This window comes from Erpetoichthys calabaricus, chromosome 3, assembly GCF_900747795.2.
Source record: "Erpetoichthys calabaricus chromosome 3, fErpCal1.3, whole genome shotgun sequence".
NCBI classification, from domain to species: Eukaryota; Metazoa; Chordata; class Cladistia; order Polypteriformes; family Polypteridae; genus Erpetoichthys; species Erpetoichthys calabaricus.
In genome coordinates, this window is record NC_041396.2 from 94,351,247 (window position 1) to 94,360,338 (window position 9,092).

General features: G+C 38.2%; 1 protein-coding gene across 1 annotated transcript in view; it reads left to right on the forward strand.

The window, feature by feature from the left end:
• Positions 1 to 3,175, forward strand: part of etnk2 (ethanolamine kinase 2) — a 60,049-nt gene extending 56,874 nt beyond the window's left edge. Inside the window, exon 8 of the mRNA XM_028797162.2 lies at positions 1,218 to 3,175. Coding sequence (XP_028652995.1) covers positions 1,218 to 1,290 — 73 coding nt within the window. The 3' untranslated portion in view covers positions 1,291 to 3,175. The remainder of the gene's footprint in view (positions 1 to 1,217) is intronic.
• Positions 3,176 to 9,092: the final 5,917 nt, after the last annotated feature.

The window sequence follows — 9,092 nt, forward strand, 5'->3', positions numbered from 1 at the left end:
CTCTACTATGAACACCAAGGAGCTCTTTGTATAATCCTCTTATACAGAACTGAGTATACACTGATTTCTGAAGAGGTATAAAGATTCTATTGTTTTAAACCTTCCAGATATACCCAAAATTCCATTTTAAGGATTTGGAATACACACAGAACCTCCTTGAGGAAGTTCAAAACTCTTTTGGAATTTGGAATATGGTTGCATGGGAGCAAATCAGTGGAATAGCTGGTTCATAGCAAGAGCTACACACAAAAGTTGGTTATTGGATCTGCTGGATTGACTTCAGGGCAGCTTGACAAATTGTGGGAAAATCAAAGAGTAACACTGGGCAGAAAATCCCCAAAAGTAAAGCTCGTGCAAACACACTCAAGAAAACAGGAGGTGAGAAAGCTGCAAAATGTGAGGAATTGGCTACAATACAGCATTTCAAGTTGTGTTTTAGCAGAATGAAAATATTTGATTCTTTAACCTATTTAGTGCTTTTGAATCTAAGGGAAATACATTTTGACACAATAAAATAAGCAGTTAGTTAATTGTATTGAACACATCCTGAAAGTGCCGCATATTCGTGACTTCTTGTGCTATGGACAAAGAATTATTCTGATCTCTCTTCAGTTTATTGTAAAAACAGAAATGTATCTTTGGAAATCTCTTGATGAATGGGGGCAAAACTGAAATTCAAGACTCTTTAATTGCAGCAGATCTTAAACTTTGAATGGCTGAGACAGAGTGTTGTATGTGTTGTGAGGAAATAAATGTATCTGCAATTTGCGTATCTCGCCATCCTTTCTAGTAGAGGGAGAGTGGTGGGCTTTGTTGCCTTATGAGGTGTGTTGTAGGCAGAATGAGTGTCTATTTTGCTCATTCGTCTTCTGGCCACTCGCAGCAATAGGAGGACCTCAGCAACAGAACTGTAAATATCAAAGTTGCTAAATCAAAAGCCACAGTTTGTCCTTGACGTCTGCCTTATAAGGGCCCATTGTAGGACCCTTCATAAATTATTTAAACTACTTGTATGGTGCAATGAATATAATAATGGTAAACATTTTGAAAATCCCAACACAGCATATAATCATAATTTTGTTGTGGTTAATCCCAACACAGCATGTAATCATAATTTTGTTGTGGTTTGCAACTTTGTTTATTCAATGCTGCCACTAGAGGGCAGTCTACCCATACTAATTTTTTTATTTTTTTTTTTTTTCCCATCTTCCTTGCAGGTATGCAGTACTGAGATTTAACCAGTACTTTAAAATGAAGCCACAACTGATGCAGCTGGACATTCCAGAATGATGATGCTTACTTATTTAAGTATAAATAAATAATATAAATATATTTTTTATTTATATATATATATATATATTTTGCGCCTTGGACAATTTCATACCAAGAAGCAACAGCACTTTTCATCTGAGACTTTAATTACAAATTGGGGCATCTGAAAGAAATATTGTTCCCGGAATTTTGAAAAACATGAAAACTTGATCTGGGTGAGGCAGCTTCTACAAGTTCCAGTCTGTCTTTGTTAAAGAAAATGTGTTCAGTTCAGTGAAACGTCTGGTTACTGACATCTCTGCTTTGTTTTGCAATGGCAGTAAGCTAGCATTTTATGTGTTTTCCTCCATTCCGCAGCCAAGGAACATTCCCTTATGCCATACTGATATACATCAAATGTCGTACAGTATATCCCCAAAAGAAAGGCTTCCTTGATCTCAGTTGCTTTTTCCTTTTTTTCTTTGTTTTTAATTGGATGTGTTATTGCAGGAGCAGTCAAAGCTTTCTCTCTTCCACATTTTGTTATGGTGATGGTGGCCTTTGCTGTTTCACAAATCTCTCTTCTTAAAAGAAAACAATAGATGGGATCAATAGGAGTGTCAGCTGGTGGTTAGGATTTGGAGGAGGTTTTGAGTTCCCAGCAACTGACTTGAGCTGTGATCTGTTACCTCTGTTCTTTTTATACCTGTATTATTAAGGAGTATTGATCATACAAGATGAAAACACCTTGTTATATTTCTATTTTGTCAGGCTTTAATACTTCAAGAAGAAGTGTCAACTAGCATTGTGTAGAGTGCAGTTTTATCTACAGCCACATTACAAATTGCTCTCCAGTTTGAAAAGAGGTTGTTAGTTTTACTACCCGAGCAGAATTTAATTTGAACCATTAGAAATATGTACTGGACCAGTACTGTGAATGGTTAAAATGCATCTTGATCAATTATTCATCCATCATCCTAACCCATAGCAGGGTTGTGAGACACCGGGAGCTACATCCCACTTATTTGTACATTCATTCATTGTCTAACCTGATATTTCATCAGTAATTTTAGCATACAGTGTTATGTTTAACAGGTATGGTCAAAATGTACTTTTTTCTCTCCAAAAACTACTTTCATATTAATTGTAAATTTTCGGGTGTATGGTTCTACTAAGCATCACTTTGCACATGAAGGTTTTAAATAGGGAATTGTTTGTGTCATTTTCCCCCCTCAAGATTCAGTCCGCACTCATAACGGTGAGGTTGAGCATTTCAACAAGTCAAGCAGGCAACAACATTTCTTAATGAAAACATTTTCTTAAAATTACTGTCATTACTTTTTTTTAATCACACTGCAGGTCAGATCTGCCTTCTTAAAATAACCTTGCAAAGAAGTCCCAATTCTAACAAAAAGAAGGAATTGCTTTGTGAATGTTCTAGACCTAAGAAAAATGTACATACAAAAAAAACTGTGATTTTATTTATTATTGGTGCATTTAGTTGTTTTTAATTGTATTCAATTTTGGGGTAATGATTGAAGTTAAAGCAAATTTTATTAGAAAACAAACCTGCTGTGCTTTCAAAAACAACCTGGTCTGTGCTGCAGCAGAGAGCTGGAGCCGCCATGGTGAGTGGGCATTCTGTGAAATGTGCAGTTTCCTATTTCCTGTATGGTGTCAGTCTGTAAAGCTGTTGACGTGTCTGTCGGCAGATGTGGCCTAACGGTTAACCTACAGTGACTTTCTTTATATTCCTCTGTTGAATCCTCTATTTACACTGCTGACTGACAGCAGTCAGGATTACAATCTTTCAAGCATCACTGTGTATGCAAAGTGAAAGTGAAAGCAGGAGTTGTCAAAGAATTGTTCCTAATTATTTGCTTACTTGAGAGAATGTGTAAATAAATGTGTTACCAGAACACTGCGTTCTTTTTGTTCTTTTTTTTTACCTTTTACTCATTTCATTGATATCTGTCTCATTCATTTTTATAATGTTTAATATGCCCATCCCAATTATAAACTATTTTTTTCCAGATGGAAGTCACAGTGAATTCGGGCTGTGGTTGCAGTTCAGGAGCCAATTCTGAATAGAATACTAGCCCAGTCCATTGCAGGACACACTTTCTAGTTTATCTAAACTTCCAGATGTCAGGGCCAGTGAAGGATTGGAAGTCAACATGTATTTTGACCCCAAAACCAGGGGAGAAAAAAATGCCCAAAACATGCATACTCCTCACAGCAATTATGAGTTGACTAAGGTTTCAATTAATAGAATTGATTATGAATGTAGTGAGAATTTGAGCAAAATGACCCCTTTTATTGGCTAACTAAAAAGATTACAGTATGCCAGCTTTCAAGGCAACTTGGGACCCTTCGTCAGGCAAGATGTAAAGTAGAAACTGGAGTTCCCTGTGTTTATACAGTACTGTGCAAAAGTTTTAGGCAGGTGTGAAAAGATGCTGTAAACAAAGAATGCTTTCAAAAATTGAAGTGTTAATCATTGATGAAAATAAATCGACAAAATGCAGTGAATGAACAAAAGAGAAATCTAAATCAAACCAATATTTGGTGTGACCACCCTTTGCCTTCAAAACAGCATCAATTCTTCTAGGTACACTTGCACAGTTTTTAAAGGAACTCGGCTGGCAGGTTGTTCCAAACATCTTGGAGAACTAACCACAGATCTTCTGTGGATGTAGGCTTCCTCACATCCTTCTGTCTCTTCATATAATCCCAGACACACTCGATGATGTTGAGATCAGGGCTCTGTGGGGGCCATACCATCACTTGCAGGACTTCCTGTTCTTTACAACAACAACAACAACATTTATTTATATAGCACATTTTCATACAAAACGTAGCTCAAAGTGCTTTACATAATAAAGAAAAATAAAAGACAAAATAAGACAACATTAGTTAACATAGAAAAGGAGTAAGGTCCGATGGCCAGCGTGGACAGAAAAAAAAAAAAAAAAAAAAAAAAAAACTCCAGAAAGCTGGAGAAAAAAATAAAATCTGTAGGGGTTCCAGGCCACGAGACCGCCCAGTCCCCTCTGGGCATTCTACCTAACATAAATGAAATAGTCCTCTTTGTAGTTCGGGTTCTCACGGAGTCACTTGATGCTGATGGTCATACAGACTTCTGGCTTTTAATCCATCCTTCATTTTTGGAACATCATGGTACTTAGAGCTGAAGATAGTTCTTAATGACGTTGGCTGTATGTTTGGGGTGGTCGTCCTGTTGCAGAATAAATTTGGGGCCAATCATACGCCTCCCTGATGGTATTGCATGATGGATAAGTATCTGCCTGTATTTCTCAGCATTGAGAACACCGTTAATCCTGACCAAATCTCCAACTCCATTTGCAGAAATGCAGCCCCAAATGTTCAAGGAACCTCCACCATGCTTCACCTGTTGTCTGCAGACACTCATTATTGTACCGTTCTCCAGCCCTTCGACAAACAAACTGCCTTCTGCTACAGCCAAATATTTCAAATTTTGACTCATCAGGCCAGAGCACTTGAGTCGCTTGGCCTTGTTTCCACGTCGGAGGTATGGCTTTTTGGCTGCAACTCTTCCATGAAGACCACTTCTGGCCAGTAGATGGGTGTACCTGGGTCCCACTGGTTTCTGCAAGTTCTGAGCTGATGGCACTGCTGAACATCTTCCAATTTCGAAGGGTAATAAGCTTGATGTGTCTTTCATCTGCTGCACTAAGTTTCCTTAGCCGACAACTGCATCTACGATTCTCAATGTTGCCCGTTTCTTTGTGCTTCTTCAAAAGAGCTTGAACAGCACATCTTGAAACCCCAGTCTGCTTTGAAATCTTTGTCTGGGAGAGACCTTGCTGATGCAGTGTAACTACCTTGTGTCTTGTTGCTGTGCTCAATCTTGCCATGACATGAAACGGTTTTCCACAACCTCACCTTGGTAGCAGAGTTTGGCTGTTCCTCACCCAGTTTTAAGCCTCCTACACAGCTGTTTCTGTTTCAGTTAATGACTGTGTTTCAACCTACGTGTGACACTGATGATCATTAGCACCTGTTTGGTATAATTGGTTGATCATACACCTGACTATAATCCTACAAAATCCCTGACTTTGTGCAAGTGTACCTATAAGAATTGATGCTGGTTTGAAGGCAAAAGGTAGTAACACCAAATATTGATTTGATTTAGATTTTTCTTTTGTTTGCTCACTTTGTTTATTGTTATCAATTTACAAAATGCGATCATTATATTTCTGAAAGCATTCTTTGTTTATAGCATTTTTTCACACCTGCCTAAAACTTTTGCACAGTACTGTATGTACACACTAGGACAAGTAACCACATTGGTAAATCTTTAAGTGAGACATCTTAAATGTAAAAAATTAATAGACCTCTTCAGGCTAAGATTCATTTAACAAGAGAGAAGAACAAATTTAGGATTGAAACTTTTGCTCCCTCAATGTGAACCCCCACACGTTATATTGTACAGGCAGTGGCCAATAACACTGAGGCTCTTGTATGAATGAAGTGTACAAACCGTAATGAGAGTAGGTCTATGCTCTCAAGTATGTTAAAGAAATGATACTCCTGGATTCTCAGGCTGAATATACCACAAGTTTGCTGGCAGACCCAATTGCCCATTTTTCACTACAACAGAGGAATGCATACTGGGCCACATTTGATAGGAACCATGGAAAAGAAAAATCCTGAAGTTGTGGATGCTGCCAAAGAAGAGTATCTAAAGTGATGTTGTAATGAAACCTCCCCTGACTAGAACATTTTAGTAGGAAGAGCATATTCCTGGATTTTGAAGTTAAACTAAAACCACATCAAATTCTTGTAATATAAGAAGACGCTGACCCTAAACCTTCGGTTCTTTGTTATGTGGGAGCATATACTCCAAACTATATTACTTATATAACAGCTGGAGAAACCACAGGCTGCATTACGTTTAAGAAGGTCTTTCACCCCAGGCGCTGTAATTCTTCCTTACAGAACCTCACTAGAGGCACACATTAGCTTATGTTATTCTCAGATGTAAAGAAGAAAGACCTCTATGTTATTGTGTGGTTTTATATTTCCTATCTATTAGGCATGTCATGAACACTCAGTAAAGAAGTAATATACAATACACATTTGAATGCCTGGACTGGGCTATGTCCCCAGGAGGCAAATTGAGAAAGCCCAGGGCAAGGAGAGTTGTGATCTGATCCAGGATGAAGTACAAGTGTGCATGGAGAGAGAGAGAGAGAGAGCTAGGAAGGTGGTGGGTCTGAGAATGCAGGAGTTTGGTTGGGATGGGAATCTGCATTGCAGTGCAAGGTTACATGGGAAAATATTCTGAAGGGCAGAATATCACCATGCCTGCTTTCTGATCATGGCTGTATATGATGGTCTACCCCGTCCAGTAATCCACTATTTATGGGGAAAGAGCAAAACACCATCCTGTAGCCTTTGTTCTGATAAAGCATTCCTTGAATGCACTCTCAGCAGATGTCCAAAGGACCTTGCAGAAAGCAGCACATCCTTACACACACACACAATGGGGAAAATAAGTATTGAATGATCAACATTTTTCACAGTAAATATATTTCTAATGGGGCTATTGACATGAAATTTTCACCAAATGTAATCCACACATACAAAAAATCGAAACAAATAAGTCCATTAATTAAACTGTGTAATAAAGTGGAATGACACAGGGAATAAGTAATGAACACGCTTACTGAAATTAATTTAATACTTAGTAGAAAAGTCTTTGTTGGTAATGACAGCTTCAAGATAGCTCCTGTATGGAGAAACTAGTCACATGCATTGCTCAGGTGTGATTTTAGCCCATTCTTCCACACAAACTGTCTTCAAATCTTGAAGGTTCTGAGGGTCTCTCCTATGAACTCTGATCTTCAGTTCTTTCCATAGATTTTCAATTGGATTTAAGATGGGATGATTGGGCCATTTTAACAGCTTTATTTTCTTTCTCTGAAACCAATTGAGAGTTTCCTTGGCTGTGTGTTTCGCATCATTGTCTTGCTGAAATGTCCTGGTACATTTCTCCATTCATCCTTCAATACACTGTTGGTGTGGTGTTTTTGGGGTGATGTACAGTGCCATTTCTCCTCCAAACATGGTGTGTGCAATGACATCCAAAGAGTTCAATTTTGGTCTCATCCGTACCAGACTATATTCTCTGAGTATTTCTTTGGCTTGTCCAAATGTTGTGCAGCAAACATTAAACAAGCTTCAACGTGCATAGAGGCCATGGTGGTTGAGTGTACCATTTATTGTTTTCTTTGAAACAACTGTACCTGCTAATTCCAGGTCTGTCTGAAGCTCTCCGCGAGTGGTCCTTGGCTCTTGGGCAACTCTTCTGATTATTCTTTAGACAGAAATCTTGCAAGGACCACCTGGTCATGGCTGGTTTATGGTGAAATGATGTTCTTTCCAATTCCGGATTATGGCCCTAACGGTGCTCACTGGAACATTCAGAAGTTTAGAAATACGTCTGTAACCAATGCCATCAGTATGTTTTGCAACAATAAGGTCACAAAGGTCTTGAGAGAGCATTTTGCTTTTTTACCCATCATGTGACACCTTGGTAATGAAAAACCTTTTTTATAGGCCATCAAGTAGGACTAAACCAGCTGACATTAATTTGCACTGATAGAGGACAGGATTGCTTTCTAAATACTGACAGAATTCAGTTTGTTTCTTGGCTTTCCATGCCTTTTTACACCTCCTTTTCTTCATGTGTTCAATATTTTTTCCCTGTGTCATTCCACATAATTTATGGACTTGCTATTTTTTGATTTCTTTGTATGAGTGGATTACTTGGGTTATTACGGACATCTTGTGTAAATTTCATGTTAATAGCCCCATTAGTAATATATTTACTGACAAAAATGTTGACACATTCAAAACTTATATTCCCCACTGTGTATATATATATATATATATATATATATATATATATATATATATATATACAGTCATATGAAAAATTTTGGGAACCCCTCTCAGCCTGCATAATAATTTACTCTACTTTCAACAAAAAAGATAACAGCGGTATGTCTTTCATTTCCTAATTTCCTGAGTATTGGGGTTTTTCCAAACAAAGATTTTTAGTGAAGCAGTATTTAGTTGTATGAAATTAAATCAAATGTGAAAAACTGGCTGTGCAAAAATGTGGGTCCCCTTGTAATTTTGCTGATTTAAATGCATGTAACTGCTCAATACCGATTACTTGCAACACCAAATTGGTTGGATTAGCTCGTTAAGCCTTGAACTTCATAGACAGGTGTGTCCAATCATGAGAAAAGGTATTTAAGTTGGTCAATTGCAAGTTGCGCTTCCCTTTGACTCTCCTCTGAAGGGAGACAGCATGGGATCCTCAAAGCAACTCTCAAAATATCTGAAAACAAAGATTGTTCAGTATCCTGGTTTAGGAGAAGGCTACAAAAAGTTATTTCAGAGGTTTAAACTGTCAGTTTCAACTGTAAGGAATGTGATCAGGAAATGGAAGGCCACAGGCACAGTTGCTGTTAAACCCAGGTCTGGCAGGCCAAGAAAAATACAGGAGCAGCATATGCGCAGGGTTGTGAGAATAGTTACAGACAACCCACAGATCACCTCCAAAGACCTGCAAGAATATCTTGCTGCAGATGGTGTATCTGTACATTGTTCTACAATTCAGCGTAATTTGCACAAAGAACATCTGTATGGCAGGGTGATGAGAAAGAAGCCCTTCCTGCACTCACACCACAAACAGAGTCGCTTGTTGTATGCAAATGCTCATTTAGACAAGCCAGATTCATTTTGGAACAAAGTGCTTTGGACTGATGAGACAAAAATTGAGT